The 23,791-nt window shown below is 32.7% G+C and overlaps 1 protein-coding gene, 1 non-coding gene and 1 pseudogene across 2 annotated transcripts; 1 reads left to right on the top strand and 2 right to left on the bottom strand.

Annotated features, from left to right (window-relative positions):
- Nucleotides 1-623: 623 nt before the first annotated feature.
- LOC146885798 (uncharacterized) lies at nucleotides 624-7,052 on the bottom strand (annotated as a pseudogene).
- LOC114167990 (small nucleolar RNA R71) lies at nucleotides 6,363-6,469 on the top strand. Its single transcript, XR_003600589.2, has one exon. It is a non-coding gene; the product is annotated as a small nucleolar RNA R71 (small nucleolar RNA).
- A 6,003-nt stretch (nucleotides 7,053-13,055) lies between the features above and the next one.
- LOC114188034 (putative galacturonosyltransferase 15) lies at nucleotides 13,056-19,776 on the bottom strand. Its single transcript, XM_028076518.2, has 6 exons — nucleotides 19,189-19,776; nucleotides 17,617-17,660; nucleotides 15,294-15,437; nucleotides 14,296-14,871; nucleotides 13,882-14,184; nucleotides 13,056-13,600 (listed from the first exon to the last, which is right to left on the bottom strand). Exons 1-6 carry the CDS (start codon nucleotides 19,415-19,417, stop codon nucleotides 13,310-13,312), a joined length of 1,587 nt encoding a protein of 528 aa, XP_027932319.1. The 5' UTR covers nucleotides 19,418-19,776; the 3' UTR covers nucleotides 13,056-13,309.
- Between the last annotated feature and the right edge of the window lie 4,015 nt (nucleotides 19,777-23,791).

The following is a 23,791-nucleotide window of genomic DNA, read 5'->3' as shown; positions in this document are numbered from 1 at the left end:
AACATCCATATCTAGCCTAGTGATTATCCCAAAAATGAGATAAGACCTCTCCAAATTCAGATCAGAAGTGTGTGTGTGTAAGGGCGGAGGTTGGTGTAAGAGAATACACTCCACATTTGAGCCAAAGAAGTCAAGTGTTTTCTGAGGAGCCGCACAGGCGTGCCATTAACACCCAACACAAAAGCATGGCCAGGAAGACATAAGATCGAGGCGATCTCATCAAAATCTTTTTGACCACTCATGAATGCACTATAGGGAGTTTCCTAGCCAGGAGCAGCACAAGTTGTCCTCAGAAAAGTGTTCAAGGTGCGCCTGTCATATTTAATTGTCTTGCCGCACACCTTAGCTTGACGGGGCCCAGTTCTAACTTGTTGATAGGTGTTAGCATAAAACTCTTTCACCAAAGTCTCATCTATCTCATTAGGGAGATCCCCTAACACCTGATGCCAATTCCTCCTCTCTAGCTCAAGTCGAAATTCATCATACTCCCCTGGATTTAACTTCACTTTCCGCTCTGGAATGAGGCTTCGAGACATGATCTTTACAAACCTCTTGGTAGCATCCTCAGAGGAGACCCTGTGCTGGTCATAGTTCTCCACAAATTCTGCCTCCATATAATCTAGTTAAAGAGCATGAGAGGAGGAACCACGAGTCAATTTCTTCTTTTTTCCCGCTGCAACAGTCTTGGGAGGAGCCATCTACTCAAAGAACACAATAAAAGCATTGAAAAACAATAACAAACGTCAAATCACAGGAGCAATACATATAAATCAACACAACATTGCTTAGTCACTAGGCGAGCTCTCGCAGAACACAAATACAGAAAACAGAAAGCAACAGTGGCTGGGCGAGCTAGGTCGTTGGGCGGCTGAGAGCATCTCGCTGGGCGAGCGAGTCATGCAGGCCTAGCGAGCAACTCGAGCAGCCATTAACGACAATTGAACTAACAATGATCACAGTCGCTGGGCGAGCATATGAACTACTAGCAACAATCTTTAGAACCCTAAACAATATTAAATCTAGAAATAGAAATTTGTACAGTCGCTAGGCGAGCCATTAGCACACCAAGCGACTCAAATGCACAATGCAAACACAACCGAAACAACATGAAAACCCAAAACGCATGAACAACAACAAATTCATCAAGCAAAAACATTCCTAAACTAAATCCCTAAGCACATTCTAAATCACAACAAAATAAAAGAGAGAAAAGAGATAACTTACCTGGTGAAAAGAAGAAAGATGAGTGGAGAAGAGAAAGGTCGAGAGAAACGGTGCACACAAAGAAGGAGAAAGGAAAACTTAGGTTAAAGTGAAAAGAGAAGCGTGAAACTATAATTCCGTCGAGGTAGCGCAGACGACTCGCTAGGCGAGTACGACAGTTTCCTTACTAAAATTCAATTTTTTTTTTCACTGGGCGAGCATGTGTGCCCAACGATTAATTTCGAGAATTTTTTAACAGAGTTGAAGTGGTCCTTGTCGTTGGGCGAGAGATAGTCGCTAAGCGATTCTGCATAATTTTGTATCAGATTTCTGCAGAAAAAACCAGACTCGCTTTTTCACTGGGTGACCGGCTGCTCTTTGGGTGACAGGATCGAAACAACAACTCTTAAAATAAAGTAAGAAACAACAATAAACATTGGGTTGCCTCCTAGGTAGCGCTTCTTTAACGTCACTAGCTTGACGGATATCAGCTATGGATCATGCACATGAGAGATAGTTTTTAGGCGTTAAACCTCACCTCCCAAATAATGTTTCAATCTTTGACCATTCACCACCCAACTTCTAAGTGCATCATCAGATGAAGGATCCATCAACTCAATAGCACCATAAGGCTTTACAGCCTTGATAGTGAAAGGTCCAAACCACTTGGATTTCAACTTGCCAAGAAAGAGTTTGAATCTAGAATTGAAAAGCAACACTTGCTAGCAAGGTTGAAAATCCTTTTTCAAAAGCTTTTTATCATGATAAAGCTTGACTTTCTCCTTGTATCTCTTTGAACTTTCATAAGCAATCAATCTCATTTCATCAAGTTCTTGCAACTATAGTTTCCTCTTCTCAACAGACAAAGAGGGATCAAAGTTCAAAAATTTCAAGGCCCAATAGGCCTTATGTTCCATTTCCACTGGAAGATGACATGATTTGCCATAAACTAACTGGAATGGGGTTAACCCCACTGGAGTCTTCATGGTTGTCCTATAAGCCCACAGAGCATCATCCAGTTTCATAGACTAATCCTTTCTAGATGATGGCACAGTCTTCTCAAGAATCTTCTTTATCTCCCAGTTTGACACTTCAGCTTAACCGTTGGTTTGAGGGTGATAAGGAGAGGCAATTATGTGTCTAACCTCATAATGTTTCAAAACATTGGCTAACTGAGCATTACAAAAGTGAGATCCTTAATCAATGATGAGGACCCTAGGAACTCCAAACTGGGAGAAAATCTGACATTTTAAGAACTTAATGACTGTTTTGGCATCATTTTTCTAACAAGCAGCTGCCTCTACCCACTTGCTGACATAATCCACTGCAACCAAAATGTACTCATTATTGTATGAAGAAGGTAGGGGACCAACAAAGTCAATTTCCCAACAATCAAATACCTCAACCTCTAAAATGCCTTGCAGTGGCATGTCATTTCTTCTTGAAATGCTTCCAACCCTCTAGCACTTATCACAACTCCTCGCATGAGCATGAGCATCTTTGAACAAAGTGGGCCAGTAGAAACCGGATTGGAGCACCTTGGCGGCTGTCCTTTCTCCATTAAAGTGTCCACCATATGCCGAATTGTGACAATGCCATAGGATACCCGCAACTTCCTCTGCAATGACACACCGCCACGAGAGATTATCAACACCTAACTTGAACAAGTATGGGTCATCCCAAACAAATTGTTTGGCATCATGTAAGAAATTCTTCTTTTGATGCCATGATAATTCCTCTGGGAGAACCCCTACAGCTTTAAAATTTGCCATATCAGCAAACCATGGCCTTTCCTGAATGAGAAGCAAACTTTCATCACAAAATGTCTCACGAATCTCTCCCTCCTTACATGTTATTTCATCATTGACAAGCCGAGAGAGATGATTTGCGATGACATTCTCACTTCCCTTTTTGTCCCTGATCTCCAAATCAAACTCTTGAAGCAAGAGGACCCAACGTATCAAATGTGGTTTGGAGTCGGGTTTGGTCAAAAGATACTTAATGGCAGCGTGGTCAGTGTAAATGCTCAGTTTAGACCCAACAAGATAGGATCTAAACTTCTCTAAAGCATACACGATTGCCAAAAATTCCTTCTCTGTTGTGGCATAGTTGAGCTGAGCACCATTTAAGACTTTGCTTGCATAGTATATGGCATGAAAAACCTTCTCTCTTTGTTGTCCAAGAACAACCCCAATGGCATAGTCACTCGCATCACACATCAACTCAAAATCTTGAGTCCAATTAGGTGCTATGATCACGGGGGCTGAAATCAGCTTCTCTTTCAAACTATGAAAAGCCTTCAGGCACTCAGCATCAAACTCAAAAGGAGTATCTTTGACCAGAAGATTGCAAAAGGGTTTAGTTATCTTGGAGAAGTCTTTAATGAAACGTCTATAAAACCCAGCATTACCAAGAAAGCTTCTAACACCCTTCACATTAGTTGGAGGTGGTAATTTCTCAACAACATTCACCTTTGCATGATCCACTTCTATTCCCCTAGATGAAATCTTGTGGCCTAACACAATACCTTCACGAACCATAAAATGACATTTCTCCCAATTCAACACAAGGTTATCTATGCATCTTTTTAAGACTACATCCAGGTTTGTCAAACAGAGATCAAAGGATGTTCCAAAAACTGAGAAGTCGTCCATGAACACCTCAATACATTTCTCTACCAAATCAGTAAAAATTGCTAGCATGCATCGTTGGAAGGTAGCAAGTGCATTACAAAGACCAAATGGCATCCTTCTATATGCAAACACACCAAAGGGGCAAGTAAAAGTTATCTTCTCCTGATCCTTAGGATTCACTACTATTTGATTATGACCTGAATAACCATCTAGGAAACAATAGTAGGCTTGCCCTCCTAGCCGTTCCAACATCTGATCCATAAAGGGGAGAGGAAAGTGATCCTTCCGGGTTGCTTGATTAAGTTTCCTATAATCAATACCCATCTGCCATCCGGTGATTGTCCTAGTTGGTATCAACTCGTTCTTCTCATTTTGAACAACAATCATGCCTCCCTTCTTTGGCACTACGTGCACAGGACTTATCCATGTACTGTCAGAGATAGGATATATCATCCCTGCCTCTAACAATTTTAGCACCTCCTTTCTCACCACTTCTTTCATGATAGGATTTAATCTCCTTTGTGGTTGTGCTATGAGCTTAAAGTCCTTTTCCATCATGATCTTATGCATGCAATAGGTTGGACTTATGCCTTTCAAATCAGAAATTTGCCAACCTATAGCTCCTTGATTTGTTGTGACAACTTTCACAAGCTTTTGTTCCTCACTTTTTGATAGAGAATTAGTGATTATGACAGGCTTCTTTGAATCATCCTCCAAAAACACATACTTGAGATGATCAGGCAACAATTTTAGTTCCACTTTGCCTTGATCATCTAACTTTCCTTTTTCCAACTTCTTCACTTCATCCTTAGTGGAGGTAACTTCTTTCAATCTATCCAAATGTTGTGTAGCCTCCTCAACTTCAGATTCCTCATCAAAGTCAAGTCATCACAGACATCTATCAATACTCTCTCATGAGGAGACTTCACAAACATTTGGCTCTTTGCAGATTCCACTAATTCATCCAAAACTTCCACCCGAAAGCAATTGCTACTATCACTAGGATGTTGCATGGCTTCCTTAACATTGAAAGTCACAGTTTCATCTTGCACACGCACCTTAAGTTGGCCATCATCCACATCAATGATCACCCTAACAGTCTTCATAAATGGTATATCCAAGATAAGAGGAACCTCATTGTCCTCTTCCATGTCTAAAATGACAAAATCCACTGGAAAAGTGAATTTGTCCACTTTAACAAGGACATCCTCTATAACTCCATAAGGACACTTGGTAGAACGATCTGCTAATTGGAGTGTCATTCTTGTGGGTTTAACCTCCAAATCACCAATTCTCCTTAACATGGAAAGAGGCATCAGATTGATACTTGCTCCCAAGTCAATCAAGGCCTTTCCAATAGGTAATTTGCCAATGGTGCATGGAATAGTGAAACTGCCTGGATCTTTAAATTTAGGTGGTAGAAGTTTTTGGATGATTGCACTACAATTACCTTGGACTTATATTGTTTCCTCTTTAATGTATTTCCTCTTCTTGGTGAGAAAATCCTTCATAAATCTTGCATATGAAGGCATTTGTTGAAGAGCCTCAGAGAAAGGAATGCTAATCTCCAATTTCTTGAAGATATCCATAAACCTTGAGAATTGCTTCTCTTTCTCTTTTCTAGAATGAGTCTTAGGATAAGGAAGAGGCTTCATAACCTCTTTACCTTTTCTTGTGACTTCCTCATCCTCTTTTTGCTCTTCTTTCTCTCCATTCTCATCAACCACACTTTACTCACCAATAACATCATTTTTCTCTTTTTCTTTCTTCTCAGGTAACTCGGCTAACACTCTACCACTCCTTGTAGTTATGGCCTTACATTGCTCCTTGGGATTGGTTTCAGTGTTAGCCCCAAAATTTTTCTCAGGTTTATCTTCCAGCTTCTTGGCCAATTGGCCCACTTGTACCTCTAAGTTACGAAGAGAGGCCTCTATGCTCTTATGGTTAGATATGGAGACTTGCATAAACTGATTGAGGGTTTCCTCAAGTTTAGAAGTCCTATCATATAAAGAGGGTTGTTGTTGTTGTGGTGGTCTGTTTGAAGAACTAGGTTGCCCCATGCTAGGATGAGGTTTCCAACCTTGGTTATAATTACCCTTACGGCCTTGGTAACCCATATAATTAACCTCCTCCTGAGAGGTGGTTTGTATGGCACATTGCCCATTTGGGTGATCACCACCACACAACTCCAACCCTTGCACAGATTGTTGGTGTTGAGCCTGAGAAACATTTTGGATTTCTTTCGATAACTGATAAATTTTCTTCATGAGATGTTCAAGCTGTTGAGTCATAATTTTATTCTAAGCCAATATAGCATCTTGGGATTGCAATTCTAAAACACCACCTTTCTTTGAAAATTGAGTTCTCTCATTAACTTCATTGTCACTAGATGTCATATGATCAATCAATTCATAGGCTTCACGAGGTGTCCTCCACTTGATAGACCCTCCAGCCGAAGCATCTAACATCAATTTTGTGTGAGATCTCAATCCTCCTAAGAAGATAGTCAATCTATCAGGCTCATCAAAACCATGAGTAGGAGTTTTTCTTAGCAATCCATTAAATCTCTCCCAAGCTTGACCCAATGACTCATCAACTTCTTGTTGAAAAGAAGAAATTTCTTGCTTCCCTTTGTTGATCTTTGACTGGGGGAAATATTTGTGCAGGAATTTAGCAACAACATCTACCTAATTAGTTAAATTATTTTCAGGAAATGAGTTTAACCAAACTTTAGCATTTCCAGCCAAAGAAAAAGGGAAGAGACTGAGTCTGATAGCCTCATCTGGCACTTGATGGATTTTGACAGTGTTACAGATTTCCAAAAATGTAGCCAGATGATTGTAGGGATTCTCATTTGAAAATCCATGAAACTGGTTGGTTACCTTGGACCAAGTGAATCAAGGCCGGCTTCATTTCCATATTTGCAGCATTCACAATTGGTCGAGCTATGCTATTGAAATTCAACGGTGCTGGAAATGAAGCATAGTCTTCCAGAGTGCGTCGACCCTAATCACGTCCATCATCATGGTTACCAGTCATTTCTTCTTCCTTTTTATCAAATGAGGAGAAGAGAATCTGTTCAGAAGAAGCAGAAGTTGCCTCCCTAACTTCTCTAGATTTACAGTTCTGTTTTCTTCTTCTACTATTATTCCCTCGAGCAGTGCGTTCAATCTCAGGATCAAATACAAGATTTCCAGCTTTTGTTCTACTTCTCATGCAGAACAAGAACCACTAGACAAGGCAAGGCAGATGCAAGAGATATATACACAAACTGAATATACAAAAATAAAAACAGTGAATTTACAAATGAAAGCTTAAACCAGTAAATAACACACAAAAAGACAAACAACAACAAACAAATCCCCGACAACGGCGCAAAAAACTTGTTAACTTATTGGCAAGTGTACCAATTCGTTTCAAGTAGTAAAATGGTAGTCCAAGTGTCATTTTCCCAAGGGATTTGTGTTTGTTGATCTACTTGTGATTATTTACTGATTTTAGCAATTATGAAAAACATTTTTAATTCAAAGTACAATAAAGCATGCAAAATTATAAAAATAGAGATGTGATTCGGTAAAAGGCATCATTAGGATTGGATTTCATGAATCAACTTAATGTAACGCTACACAATATATAAATCTCTACATACTCACATTCATGTTAAAAGCATACTCACTCTAATCCCTTAGAAGCAAGTTCTAAATCATATGTTAAAACTCTAATTCCTTAGCCATTTTAGCATACAATTTGCATTAAGATCACATTTCTAGAATGACCAAGAGATAATGTTTATTCCTAGATCATAACTCTTGGGATGTTCTATCCATGTCTAGTTCCAAATTCATTTTCCAATGATTTAGTAACAACAAATAACATGATATTCCTATCACACACATTAATAATCAAGATAAAACAATTGAATACAAAGGAGATTATATTGCATAGGAAAAGTTACATAGTGTATGAATTCATTACATCCAATCCTAATGAAAATAGAGATTAGCTACTCCTAATCATCTAGAACATACAGATTTGATGAATTCACACGAGTAGATGGAAGAATTCGCTGTAATTTCGTCCACAAGGTGCCCTTGACCGAAGCTTTTGAGTTTTTCTGCGTTTCCACAACAAAAGAACTAACTCCTTTCCTTTGATTCTCCAAACTTAACCAACCAAAACTGTTTGCTCGCTGGGCGAGCCTTATCTCTCGCTGGACGAGAGATCACTTAACTACCACACAACTGTTATGTCTCGCTGGGCTAGACAGACTTCTCACTGGGCGAGTAGGGGGCTCTGGCTGGGCGAGATGGTCCTGACAGACAACTTTGTAGTCTTCCATTTTCCTATACAATTACCTATACAATAATCTAAGGAAAGAAAAATACTCCTAACTAAACAAAACACAAAATACTAATAAACTACCTAAGAAATAAACACAATACACATGAAGTAAAGACAAATAAGAGAGGTTAATAAGCTTAAATACCAAGTATTTATCGAGCTTATCAGGTATTATCTTTATGGCAGAGTGCATGTGAGAACATTCATTGAGAGTTTGAGTCAGCCCTTGTATTGTAAGACCCATCGATTTTAGTGTAGTAAAAGTTAATATGTGCCTTGGCACGCTTGCCCAATAAAGGTGATAGGTCTTGTCTTTGTGGTAGAGTGCATGATAGAGCATTCATTTAGAGACTTACTTAATCCATGTATTATAAGACCCATCAAATTTTAGTGTACTAAAAGTTAATATGTGCCTTGGCAAGCTTACCCAATAAAGGTGATGGGTTTTATCTTTGTGGCAGAGTGCACGTGAGATCATTCATTTAGAGACTTAGTCTTAGTCAGTGCTATAAAAGGATGGTTGTAGTATGTTTAGAAGTTGTGGAGTTCTTTAGTAGAAGCAGAGATGGTTTTTATTGGGGAGTTGAATGCTTTGAATTCCTTTAATGTTGGTGTAGATTTTGAAGATGAAAGGTTCTCCTTTTGTACTTTTCCAAATGGGGCTATTATCAGCCATATGCGCACGATCATTAGAAGTCATTTGTTGGGACCGTGGGAGCTAGAGTCCCTCCCTAATTTGTTCAAGAAGGAACGTATGAGTTTGTTTTCTTTAGGAATGATGGAGATGTTCAACATGTGATTCATTGGCATTAAGTGATGGTCCCCCTCCAGATGATGCCATTTTTATGTGAATTTCATGAAGGTGCATGAGTCTGACAATGTTTTTGGTGCATCATATATCGATGAAGGTGGAGTTACTTATGTTTATGTGAATTATTTATTTCTATATTTATTTCGTCAATAACCATAATGAAGGTTGAGAATTAACACACAACTATGACTTTTGCAGTCTTAATGTTGGCCTTTCGAGCATTATAAAAATATCATAAGCAATGTTTTTTCAAGTATCTAATCCACTTAAGACAATGGAATGAGTTGGGAGGCCATAAAAAGTGAGCTAGGTGTTCTCAACACTACAACAATTTATAGTTTAAACCACACTAAAATAGATAACGGCTAAATAAATGTAGCCTAAACATATAATAAACAACATTTTTATAAATGATGTATAAAATCATGAAAGTCCATGATTATATAATTGTTGCTTTAAACTATGTGGGAAAAACTAGTAAAAATGTGGTCTAAAAACATAGGTAAGGTATAAAATCAACATGTAAAAGTGTTATCTATTGTGAGAATTTTAAGCAACGGTTTTAAAAATATTGTCATACTAAAAACCGTTGTCTATTATCTATAGCTACACTCGCCTATACCACGCCTAAAAAATTGTGGTCTAATCTTTAGACCACGGTTTTTATAATTTATATCATAATTTTATACCGTTGTCTAAAGTGATTTTTGTTGTAGTGCAAAGTTAGTCAAAAACAACACCAAAATCCTTAATGAAGTGTGAAAATTAACACACGATGACTTTTGCAATCTTAATGTTGGCCTTCTGAGTGTTATAAAAATATCATAAGCAACATTTCTTAAGTATTTAATCCATTTAAGACAATGGAATGAGTTGGGAGGCCATAAAAAGTGAGTTAGGTGTTCTCAAATTTAGTCAAAAACAACATCAACATCTTTAATGAAGCGTGAAAATTAACACACGACTATGATTTGTACAATCTTAATGTTGGCTTTCTGAGTGTTATAAAAATATCATTAGCAACGTTTTCTCAAGTATTCAATCCACTTAAGACAATGGAATAAGTCGGGAGGCCATAAAAAGTGAGTAAGGAGGCCATAAAAAGTGAGTTAGGAGTTCTGAAAGTTAAACATCAACATCCTTAATTGAAGGGTGAGAATTAACACACGACTATGATTTTTGCAGCCTTAATGTTGGCCATCTGAATGTTATAAAAATATCATAAACAATATTTTCTCAAGTATTTAATCCACTTAAGACAATGAAATGAGTTGAGAGACCATAAAAAGTAAGTTAGGTGTTCTCAAAATTAATCAAAAACAGTATCAATATCCTTAATGAAGGATGAGAATTAACACACAACTATGAATTTTCACTCTTAATGTTAACCTTTTGATGATTATAAATATATCATAAGTAATTTTTTCTCAAATATTTAATCCACCAAAGCAATGGAATAAGTTGGAGCCATAAGAAGTGAGTTAGGTTCTTCAAAAATTGAATTCTGACCTAAAACGAAAAGTTTGCAATGCCTACAAATGTAAATATGATGTACAGTTTGCTATCCAAGTAATTTTAAAAGGACAATGATACTTTAACCCACTTTTTTTTATCCATTTTTAACCCACCATTTTAATTACCATTAGATCATTACATCATTAAAAAGAATCAAAATAGATTATCTAATGGTGATTGAAGTGGTGAGTTAAAAGTGGATAAAAAAAAGTGAATTAAAGTATCGTTATCATTTTAAAAAGGAATTGTGGCACTGGATAAAAAAAATGGCACATGAGCTCTCTCATTCCCTCTCTCCAAAATGAAAAAGAAATACCAATGACAACATAATACACATCGCAATTTAATATCAAGGTCCAACCATGCACGATTTATTGCTTCGTTTGGATCACAAACTAAAAATCCACTCTTTGCAATTGCCATCAACTAATAAATATCCTTTAACTAATAATTTAGAAAGCTATAATTGGTTTCTTAAGTTCATAAACTTAAATATCTAATACTTGAGTAAAATTTATCTAACAACTGCAAATAGCACGTGTATCTCGTGGCTTGTAATGGCTGAACCTTCTTTGTTGACATCATATGAGAAAGTTAGAACATTGGGAGCTAACAAAGGCCGCAAAATTTAGACAACATCTTGTACATATTTATTGCTTTGGTTATAATTTAGTTTCATTTTGATAACTTGTAACATGTCAAATCAAAATAAATTTTTCACAGTTTATTTCAATATAATGTTGAAAGATTTAAAGGAGCGTTAATTATAGATCTCTTGCTAGTTTCTTTTGAAACATATCTTCTTAATTACTTACAATTTATTAATTTACAAAATTATAATAAATTAATGAGTCTTTTCAGAAAATCAATGAAAATACACATGAATCCAACTTTTATATATATATATATATATATATATATATATATATATATATATATATATATATAAAATACGACTTTTAACTCAAAATTTAAAATAATAAATTTATAAATGTTTCAACTTTCTTTTTATCGACATGAAACTTAAATTTAATACAGATTTAGATTTTCAACAAAAAATTGTTAAATAAGATAAGAACACAATTTTGTGATTTTTAAATATGTCCAAAAGGTGTAGGGTGTATTCTGCAGCACTTCTCAAACAGCTAAGTTATTATTGTAGGTAAGTTTTGTCATACTCTTTATTGTGTAATAAATTTGTTTCTTATAAAACTAAAAATTTAATGTAAAATTTTTATTTTAACTTGGCATGAAATTGAAGAGAAAAAAATGTAAGAAAACAACTGGCACGCAAGGAAATTTATCCCAATGTTCCTGGAAGAGGCAAGAGAAACAAAGGATGACATTCACATGTGAGAAAACCTATGCTGTCGGTAGTACAGTGTGAGTGGAGCCACTGTGGGAATTTTTTCTTTTTTCTTTATTCATTAATTTCACTCAACCATTTCCAATAAGCAATAAAGATAAGATTCAGACATGTCAAAATTCTTGTTTCCATTCCAAGTTCAAAGCATTCAGCATATGACTTCACATGGTCTGTTTGGACAAGTTTGAAAAATTCATGAAGAATAAACCTTCCATATTCTCTTCAAGCTATTACTTCTTTTAGTAGTGTCCAGAGCAATAGAACTGTTTAAATAATCTCTGAAGTATTATTGAATGTTTGTTACTTTAAGCTTCTCTGTAAATGTATTTTAATGAAGTTTAGGTACCACCAACTTGAAGAATTTTTTAATAATTGAGGGGCTGCCTAATTTAATTTCATATATTCTCAAGAACATTAACATGTTTTGTTTTACTTTAATAAGAATTTAAAAAAGAGAATAAGAATTGAAGAATGAAAGTGATTATTTACTCAAGTTCTTGACTTCTTGGAACAAAGACCAAATTTGGCACATAGAGTTTACCTGAACATGTTATTTGTCTAGGTTGGAATGAAGAGGAAATTGTTGCCCCAATTTTGAGAGGTTCACACGACCCCAATGCCAAGCTTTTTGTTATTTTTAAAAGGTGAACAAATCAATAAATTGTGTGCCAACACTTTTGGTTACATAATATGCCTCAGCCAAATCATTTATTGTGATCAACTAACTGCACAAGGGTAGATGTCAGGGACCACATAAAATGCCAGAATAACTACATAGTCAAACAACAAAAGAGACAACAAAGAAACTGTCCTTAGTGAGCCAACAACCATGGACCAAAAAATAATGAACAGCATGAGTTCTTTTTTCTCCTTTTTTTATTTCTTCAAATGAGTTTAATTGAGCACTGCCTTTGATTTTTACATCAGCTGCAACTTGTTTCTGAGTTTTGACTGTTGTGTAATGAGCTCCATGTTCATAAAATAAGAGAATAAGACAAACTCCTTTCACAGTACTTCCAGAAGAAAAAACATATATCAAACAGATAAAAAGCTAAAATTAACCTGTGCAATAAAAATTCACATAATTTTCCTAAACTTTTGGGTTATGCATAAACTAATCATAAGTGCTCAAGAAAAACCTTACCAAGAGTAGAGAAGCATCTAAATGTTGAAAACATGCACGCAATTTCTCCACTTAAAAGAAGTAATTTTGATAAAGAAATTTACAGTAATGTCAGGCACCTAGATGAATGATGCTATAACTTAACCACAGATACTGCTTCAAGTAGGGTGTAGCATGGTAACTTCATCTATTTACTATATTTATGTGCAGAGCGCATGAGTCAGAGACTGAAAGCAGAGCCTTCTTCCCTCTGAAATCCCATACGGTATCACTGGTTCAATCTCAATAAATATTGGAGGTGAAAAAACTTTGTTTCTTCACCCTGTAATTCTACATCTCCTAATAAACTTATTAGAGATATTTACGCGTCTACTCCACAAACTTCGAACCTCTGGGAAACCAATTTCAAGCCATGGCTTTGCAGGGCCACTGAAATGAATAATGGGTGCAGCTTCCAATTTCTCCCTGCTAATTTCCTCTGATTGATGGCGATAACCTAATTCAGACACTAGCATTGATGAATTTATAGGATGCACTTGACCCTCAAATGCAATCAATGCAGGTGGAAGCACTCCTGGATTCCACATTGTAGTCCCAGACTCCAGGTTCTGCGAGATAAGATAAATATAGATGTTCATAAACATTTACAAGAGATGAGCATAAGAAATGAATTGAGTTTTTCTCATTAAACTTGGGAAAATGTTAAATGAGTGTTTCTATAAACAATTATGAACATCTCAAATCACTCGTGTTCTTCATCAAGAAAGATACACTTTGATGAAAAAAAATGAAAATTTAAGCCGTGTCTTGCATGTGAAAACTTAACAAAATGCATTGAATAGGATAATGTACAGGCTTCATTAAGCACACTATGTCAACGAAAACTTACAAGTTTCAACCAATGACGGTAAGTTTCCGTTATGTTTGTTCTTCTCCAAGCTTCAAGATCAAATATATTCATGCCATAGAGCCATGCACAGTGATCAGCGTGGAGTTTCGATGATACTTGAGGATGTGAAAAGTTCAAGTAGTTCATGTATTTACTTCCAGGGCAGCAACTGTCTCCGCACCATGACTTGAATACAGAACCGATGACTTTTCCATTAAGATCTAGTTCCCATAAAGAAGATATGTCATGTTGGATTACAACATCGTCATCCAAGAAAACTATCTTTCTGAGATCCGGAAACAGCTGTTGTGGTCGACAAAAATCAGATGATGCAACAATCACCGCCAAGCATTTAGAGTTTTTATCAGTTATTATTACTGAATCAGAGGGCTACCGAAAATAACTAATTATTACCTCAGGCGTGTACATGCGGAGTTGATTCATCAAGGAGACGCTGCTGGGCCTTAAAGCCTCCAAATATGTGCTGTGTTCTTGAGTATATCGGAGGTCCTTTTCCTTGTTATAGTATTGCTTCCAAATTAAGTGATTAGTTTCCAGCATCTCTTTAACACCAGTATTCACTTCTTCGGACCAGTCGTATTGGTGAAGTCCCTTAACTTCCACAACTGCTGATTTAACAGAATTGGTGGCAAACCAAGCATGCATGGGGGCATAAGTTTTTTTGTCAGTAACAATGTGAAAAACTAGTTTTTCAGGGTTGATTGAAGTTTCAACAGCAGAGGTTACGACAACAGATGCAGCAAGGACATTGTCAGTGAGAAGAGCTATGTGGTGAAAGGTGGGATCAACAAGACGAGATACAAATTCAGGAGGAGGTAGACGAGACCTGGCCATAGCATTTACAGCGTATTCTTCAGCCAACTTTAGACAAAGACAATGTAGACTTTTCGGAACACCATGAGAAGCTAGATGCCAGAATACTGATTCCTGTTGTCTTGCTAGTTGCACCTTGCGTTCCAATTGTGATAGCTGAACATGAACAGAAGAAATTGCATGTTTTTTTAGAGGATTAAAACTTCACAATTGCATTTGCTGAATTGAATCTTTTGTATGCTTCATTGGAAAATCATTCAATGATGCATGTAAACGAGACTTGGACTATGATGTTACTACCCTTCACCCACATTCCTCCTTATTTTAGAACTCATCAAGTTAAAAGAATGCAAGTATCATGATACCTATGTTTTGTAGGCTAGTTAGTTACATTGGCTTCTCGTGATTTTCACACCTAAAATGTGCACGTCAGGACAGTTATTTACTATATAATCGCGCATGATTGTAAACCAACATCAGAAAGAAACAAAAAAGGAATCATGAGGAAAACGAAAGATCAAGATCATCATCATAAAGAGTAACTAGAAAAAGCAAAGACAGTAAAAAACTTCATATACCACGGATTTGGTCTTGAAGGCAAAAGCCTTAAGATCTTGGTTTGAGGTCATCTCCTTCACAAGTTCATTGAATGAACCTGCTCCCTCGTTAACATCACCATCATTTGCCTCTACTAGGGCTCTTATCAGCTCATCTCTGAGTTCCTTCAAGAACATGCAGTACCATAGTAAAAAACAGATCATAAAATAACAATTTTTTTTTTTTCTAAAAAATTTAATAGAATGGTCCGTGTCTATAGTAGAGACCGTGAACCCTTAACTTTTAGTGAAAAATCAGAATTAGTCTCTCTTTAAAATCTTAAACCAATTTAATCTCCCATCTTTAAAAAATATATGTTATTTTAGTTCTTTTCAAATTTTATTTGACATTTTAAATGCGTTTCTCAACTAGAATTGAAGTAAAAATGTGTCAAATTATGTAAACAACTCAAATGTTATCTTGAAATACGTTTGAAACCTCAAATAAACTTAACAAAATTTGTTTAAAATAACTAAATTGAAGACTAAATTGGACTAAAGTTTTGATCAGAGACTAATTCCAATTTTCACTCAAAGTTAAAAAACCAAAAGAACATATTTAACCCTTTTAAAATTGTTTGCTTTAAAGATAAATTAATTGTAATTACAAACTTATAGTAAAACGTGTGTTCCACTAAAAAAAAAATATCTAATGCTTTCTCAACCAGTCAGTTTGATGATTCAATAAAAGAACAGAGACCATAAAGACTTTGGAAGCAGTGAGAAAAGTTCTGAAGCTAGCAACAAGCAGAAAAAAAAAAAAAGGTAGACGGGAAAGAAATCATTGCACTACAAGTGGCATGGTCATGCTCGTTGCCCCACAGATATCAGAATGCAACTTGTGAAAGTGCGTCAATACCCACTCACAGTAGCATTATATGATCAATTCCAATTAGTAGGATTTTTTTCTTTCTTTCCCTTACTTTTTGTTTATAGGGAAAACAAGTTTTATGTACTGTTCTCGATTTAGATCTATTTCAATTACCAGTTGATATATCATGGATCTTTTCAATAATTTTAGTAATAGAACGTCAAATTTTTTATGTCTAAAAACAAGTTTACTTATGAACTGTTTAAATAATATATAATAGATGTATTTTGTATTTCATAAACTGACTTGAATTTTAATTAAGTTGTAGAAGAAAGTCAATTAAACTGTTTAAATAATATATAATCTAATCCAAGAAATAACAAAAGACTGAGGGGGTAAATTAAACGTTATAGGGCAAAAAAATCAGAAAATGTAACCCAGAAAATGATAGATTTAGAATTGGTTTTTATTGATAAATATATATATATATATATATATATATCCATTCTTCAGCTTTTACTTTGTCTTTTTCCGAACTCATCTGACAAACGATGTCAACCACATGAAGTGGAGATTTTAAAAGTTGAAATATAAAGATCAAAGGATCATGGCAAGTGAATGAAAAGGAAACAACAAAGTATCTCTCATTCAGCATAATGTATGGATATGATCCATTCTGAAGTTGTCTAATATTCTCAAAACAACGTAAGATGGGAAAGGATTGTGTCTCAGTTGGTGACAGATAGACAAACCCCCCTTAAATCTCATGGCAATCCATATAGTTTAATTAAATCTCATATCCACCAACTCCTTTTAATTGCATAACTTTTAGGTTTTGTTTATTTTTAAATATTGGATTTGTCTCCCAACCTAAATGCTGACAAACTATAATTGTTAAATGATTATTATTCAAACTTTACAAGAGGATAACAATACTTTAGGTTTATCAAAATTAGATAAATTATATAATAGACGGACCTTGTTTAATTGTTAATATGTAGACGTTCTTTACTAGTTGCACTTTTTTAATATATAAATTAATTATTCATGGATCACTTTTTAAAGATCATATCCGACTGTAGCCACTATATTTGAAAAAGGTATTTGACTTTTTTCTTAGCCAAAAGAGGTTTGATGTTTAGTTTATAGAAAAAAAATCATTTTGACAAATTTGAAGATGAGAAACCTACCTGACATTGCACTAGGTAAAATGATAAAAAGTATAGTACACCTAAAAGTTGTAGTTGGACTCTGTCCTTGTAAAAAATGTATGTATTATTGAACATGATTTTACTTTTCATAATATAAAAATCCTAATTTCAATAAATTTATTTTTCCAATAAACTTGATTTAATTATGGAAGCGGAAGATCAAGTAAATAATAGAATTGGCTAATTACTTTTTAGGGACAGATGGTAGAAGAAAGAAAGATATTAAAAAGTAGTTAAACTAGAAAGAATACAAAAAGGGTAATTTGGTAAATGAAATACTTACCAGTGACGTGTCAACCCCATTGAAAAACCTCAACCCAGCACATTCTGCAACAATCATTTTCACCCATATACTGTCATTAACTAGATGAATTTTTATCTTCTTTTTTTCAGTAATCTTAAAACTATCAAATTTTCCAAAAAAAATTATTACAAATCTGAATAAGCATCATTTCTTAAAATGAAAATCAGTAAATAATTTCTTCAAAAATAAATTTCATGTCTTGAATAAGCTTGTAAAAGAAAATTTTCAATTTTTCAGAAAAGAGGGAAACTTTCTAACAAAGAAACTCCAACCAAAAGTGATCATTTCAATTACATATTATTTCAAAATGAACGTGTATCTAAAATAGCATGAAAGGATATATTTGTCGATTTCAGAAAATCAAATTACAAATAATACAATGCATTTAAAATTATTTTAAAAACATTAATTCTATTTACTTACAACATTATCCAGTTGTTATATTTCGAGTTTTAAATCATGCTTCATCAAAAATGAATATTCACACAAAAAAATAAAATTATATTTTCAATAGTTATTGTCAAATTTATATAAATTAAAATTGGAAGATATTTTAATTTTTTAAAACTATAAACTAATTTAACCATTTTTTTTTTCATTATATTTATATCATGTTGTTGAACTTTAAAAAAATAACAAGGGAGTAAAAGTAAATTTTAAATAAATTTAAAAATACTAACCTCGTTCTTAGACTCAATTTAACTACTATCCCCTTATTTAAATTAACCATTCAGAGAAAATTATAAAATTTAATTAAACAAAGCTAACAATATGATTTTAGGAGTGATAATAATAGGCAATTTTTAGAGAAATAATATCTTTTCATTTTTCGATAAGTTTAATATACTTAATAAAAATTATACTGTAAATTGATTAAAATATGTTATAAAGTTATTTTTAAAACAATTATTATGAATCAGAAAATGATAATTATTATAAAAATAAATAACTTCCAATACATAAATATAAAAAACATACAAACATTATATTTCTCTCCTTACATTCTTTACTTAGGAAAATCAATTATTTAAAATTCTAATTAAACTAAATATATGTTTGACAAAATCTAGAGTTATTTATAATCACTGATTTCTACTTAATGACTTTATTTATACCTTATCTTCTAAAGTCGAAAAAAAATCCAAAACATTATGTAGTTACTAGAGTATATTAATTAAAGGACTTAGCTTTTATGGTCCACTAGGAAAATAAGAAAAAAATCATTATTTAAATAAATTTTACGGTATAAACCAATAATTTTTCAAAAATCAGTGCGTATATGAATTAAAAAACTTGCCTTATATGTTCTCTCTGAAATCATTTAGAAATTGTGATTGGACAAGAATGCAGTACATATTATTAGTTAAATTATTTTAAAAATGATTAACCTTCAGGAAAAACAATTATTTTTTTAAATAAAATAATTAAAAAATGGATATGTTCTTTTCGCAAAGTGTACAAAAAGTAACTAAAGTAAATAACTGGACCGAGTGAGAGTAAGTAAAAGAAAAAAACAAAAGAAGAAAGTGAAAAGGCAAGGGAATAGATTACCCAACGAGGAACAAACCGCAGCAGATTCCAGCATCAAGATCGCGATCCTCACGAACAGAAACGGCAGCACGATCCCGAGCACCACCACCACCGGAAACACCGTCCGAGCAGAAATCCGGCGACCGGAGCCAGCGCCGGTCCCTGTTGTCGTCGTCTTCGCCGATCCTTTTCCGTCTTCGTTAGATATAGTCACTCTTCTAATTCCCTTCGTCGATATGTAGAACTTCATCTCTGCACTTCCATGAATCAATCCAACTCCTCTCTATCTCTCCCGGATCTCCGGTTCACTACAAGATCTGAAGCTTCATTACTTCACTCTAAGAGAGAGAGTGTTCCTGTTCGTGGTCGAGAAAGTGTTTAAGAGAGAGAAATTGCATTTGTAGAAGAGTAGGAAAAAGAGTTCACGGGTTCGGAATTTTTTTCTTTTCTTTTCCTTTTCGATTTTTTGACGACAATTTCCCGAGAAAAAACAGATAGAAAAGAAAATGAAGATTTAATTTGTTTTAGTTTTTGTGATAATAATAAAAAGCATAAAAGGTTTGTTTCTGGAGAGAGAATGTGGAAGCCGCGTTTGATGGCGTGGACATTATTAGATTGCAAGAAGCACGTTGGGTATTTATAAAAGAGGTGAATGTGTAATTATTGTTTTAGCATTGGTTTTTGGGGCTATTTACGATTTTGACATTAACTCGTTATCTCGCCGACACCTGCGTGACGTGGCATGGATGGGACACCAATGTGTAATTGTGTGGTCGCTTCAGCTGTGGAGCGAGCATCTTGTGTTTTCATTGACAATCTGAATTTTTACAAAAGTAGTCATTTAATATGAATTTTAATTTTTTTCTTTAAATTGATTTTTTTTTTTTGTATAAGTATTTATACGATTTAAATAACTTATATTTATAGTTAAATGATATTTTTGTATTGATAGAAAGCCTCCTAAAATATATTATTGAATATATTCTAAGTTAATTATGAAAAAAAAAATACATCGTTTCTCCTTTTTAGATAAATTTTGTAATATTATTTTAAAACTAGATTTTAATTTTGGTTAATTTGCATTTCTTTATTCACAGTTTTTGTTTTTTTAATATTTTAACTCTAGTTTTTTCAGAAAATCTATAACTTTTGTTTTCATTTTTTATTATCGTGCAATTTTATTTTCGACGTTCTTTTGTTAAAAGGGTTAAATATGTTTTTGGTCCCTCAAGTTTGAACGAAATTTGGATTTAGTCCATCATCAAAACTTTTGACCAATTTAGTCCTTCATCTTCCAAAATGCGTGAATTTAGTCCTTTTAACCAAATTTTGTTAAGTTTATCTGACATTTCAAGCGCATTTCATGATAGTATTTAAATTATTTATACTGTTTGACACATTTTTGCTTCAATATTAACTTAAATACTATCATGAAATGCGCTTGAAACGTCAGATAAACTTAACAAAATTTGGTTAAAAGGACTAAATTCACGCATTTTGAAAGATGAAGGACCAAATTGGTCAAAAGTTTTGATAAGGGACTAATTCCAAATTTCGCTGAAACTTGAGGGACCAAAAACATATTTAACCCCAGTTAAAATGAACTTTAATTAGACCTCGCAAAATTATTTTATAGTATTTTCAAGAAGTTAATTAATTAAAATATTAAAAAATTGTAAAATTAAGGACTCAATCAAAATTAAAAAGTTGAATAATAAGAATAAAATTAAAAAGTCTACAAGAGTGTGTCTTGCTGGTTAAGAGTGTCTCTTCTTCCAGGTGTTTCAAAAATTATAAAAAATTCGTAGATGAAATTAAAAAATATTAAATTGTAAATTATTATTTTTAATAATCTATAATAATATATAAATAGTTCTCTTTATAATGTAAATGTTATATATTTTTATTTATTTTTAATTACATTTTAAAATTAAAAAATTACAACAACCTATAAGACAAATTTAAATTTAATTTTTATATTTTATTCTTAATTATATTTTATAATTAAAAATAAATAAATAAAATAATGTTTTAAATATCAGAAGTAATTATCATATAGTTAGAAAATCTTTTTTATGTAATCATTATTATTAATATTTAAAAACTTTAAAGTATAGAAAAGTGCTGTTTTTTTATTAATGATAAGAATGATCTAGGAAAATCTTGAAGAATTATAGAGATGAGAATGGAGTTTATATTTTTAGGACATACATTTTATACTTTTTATTATTTTCTATAATGGTTTGATGTTATTTGTTACTTTTGACAATGATATAATTATAATTTCTTTTCTCAAATATTAAAAGAAATTATGTATCTTTATTACACAAAATACTTTATAATATTATATTTTGAAACATTTCATTTAATAATTATAAACTACTAAACACAATATACAGTGATATGATAAAATAAACAGTAAATTACAAATATTAAAATACTAGTACAATTATCTTCCAAAAATAACCATAGCAAATATCAAAATATATACAGACGTATTACTCCTATTTCTGATTAGCTTCCTTTACTTGATCAATCAATCTCAGCCCTAAAATAATGGCAAACACTTTTTTTGCTAATTCAACCTAAAAATAACATAAATAGGATTAAAGTACATCATCAGAACCACTTATCAAAGAAGACCCATAAGGTAAACTCAGAATCTACAAGTGATCCATCACTAATCACATGCATAGAAGAGAAGAATTGACTGAGAACTGAGCAAAAATCAACTTACTCAATAGAGGAAACTGATCAGATGGACATAGAGATCTTGTCGCAAGATCGTCCTCGCAATCTATGATCGCTAAACATATGAGCAGGGAGAAACGATAAAGAGAAGGGAGAAAATTTCAAAAAAGATTTTTCTAGAGAGATAAAGTGTTTTTAAGTAATGAGATCCTTTTATGAAATTTCTATTTATATTTAAGCATTTATTTATTAAAATAATAATAAGATCTCGTTATTTTAGAACATGGATTACTCTTAAAACAAGATTTTTTTAGATTCTCACGTATTTTATTTATTAAAACATTTTTATTTTATGTAATAATTATTTAATTAAAATTTAAATATTAAAAGAACGGTACGAGTGTGTATAATTATACATGTTCTTTTATGAATATTAAGATTAAATAAAAGTTTGATACATTTTATGAATATTAAGATGAAATAAAAGTTTCATGCAAGTTATATACACAAATAAAAAGTTATATACATAAATACAATGAAGAAAGAAGATGAAATTTTACTTTATTGATAATTAAACTCGGTTCTATACGGTTTTCATCCGAATATACCTATTTATTTATTTTTCTATTTTATTGAATAACGTAAATGAAGTATATTTTGTAAAATGCTAAAATGTACTTAATTTACATAATGTTCTTAGTTTGACATTGGAAACCCACCGGCATCATGGACTTGTACACCAGCTCTCCAAGCTTGATCTCATTCACGAAGGTGCGAAAGGTTGTAAAATATCGTTCATGTGACCTTCCATACTTACTGTGAAACTGTCATTTTCATCCCTAATACTAATAAAGATGGGATAATTAAACTCAATTTTCTATAATTTTCATCCTTAATACTAGATATATTTATTTATTTTTCCATTTTACTCAATCACGTAAATAAAGTATATGTTATAAAATGCTAATGTACTTGTTTAAAATAAATTATGATAAATTATTCAAAATTCAAATAACCTTACCTTAGGTTAGTAAATTATTATTAAAATTAATAAATAATTTAATATTTATAATACATTGATTTAAATAGATAAAATGTAAATATACATTGAAAAATATTAAACTTAATATAAATTATAATAACTAATTGAATTTAACTTATTTTTATTATATTCAACATTTTTCCAAATAACTAATATTTTCTTATTCCTACTTTTGAATATAAAAAACTAGTGAACTGATTCAATTAGAAATTCTTTATAAAGATATTAGAAATTCATAAAAAAATATGGGTGAGAATTGACTTTTAAGCCTAACTCAATTCACAAAATTGATAATGGATCGTCCGATAGTGGTCCATGAAACAATATGTCTGAAAAATCTCGTTATAATAGATTCTAACAATGATTCTGATACCCTTTTAAAAAATGGATTTTAGTCTATCTCAATCCCACAAGATCGACTTGTAAAATAAGGTTTGTACTAACTTAATATATTAAATTGATTTTATTCCTAGTCGACATAGACTTCCAACAGATATTATTTTATTTGTTGTGAATTTTCATAATTTAATTATTACTACCTTCAAAATAACATGAGTTTTAGCTATTTAAAAAAGTTTCAAATAATTTATATATCTACTTTCCAAGGAAACACTAATTATGTTTTTTCTTTCTCGAGTCAATTATTTATCTTCCTTATTCAAAATAAATATTTACAAAAAAAAAATAAGATTATTTAAAAGTTATTTCAAAAAGTTGGACATTTATTTGTGTTCTTAGCTGTAAATGTTTTTGTAAAAGTATATTGGTGTGTGATATTGTTTATAAATGATATATAATTAAAAATTTAACATATGTTAAACTTGTGTAAATTAATAGTACGTATGTAATATTTAAAATAACCCGATGGAAGGGATGAGAGTGAGCATAGAG

The sequence above is a fragment of the Vigna unguiculata genome, chromosome 6, assembly GCF_037176805.1.
Source record: "Vigna unguiculata cultivar grain cowpea cultivar isolate G323 ecotype 2 chromosome 6, ASM3717680v1, whole genome shotgun sequence".
NCBI lineage: Eukaryota > Viridiplantae > Streptophyta > Magnoliopsida > Fabales > Fabaceae > Vigna > Vigna unguiculata.
The sequence above is the reverse complement of the archived record's forward strand: the minus strand, read 5'-3'. Positions and strand labels throughout refer to the sequence as shown.

Coding starts and splice junctions, on each gene's coding strand:
- LOC114188034 (XM_028076518.2), bottom strand. CDS start 19,417: ATGAAGTTCTACATATCGACGAAGGGAATTAGAAGAGTGACTATATCT. Junction 17,661..19,188: donor TGCGGTTTGTTCCTCGTTGG/GTAATCTATTCC, acceptor TGATTGTTGCAG/AATGTGCTGGGTTGAGGTTT. Junction 13,601..13,881: donor ACCGTCATTGGTTGAAACTT/GTAAGTTTTCGT, acceptor CTTATCTCGCAG/AACCTGGAGTCTGGGACTAC.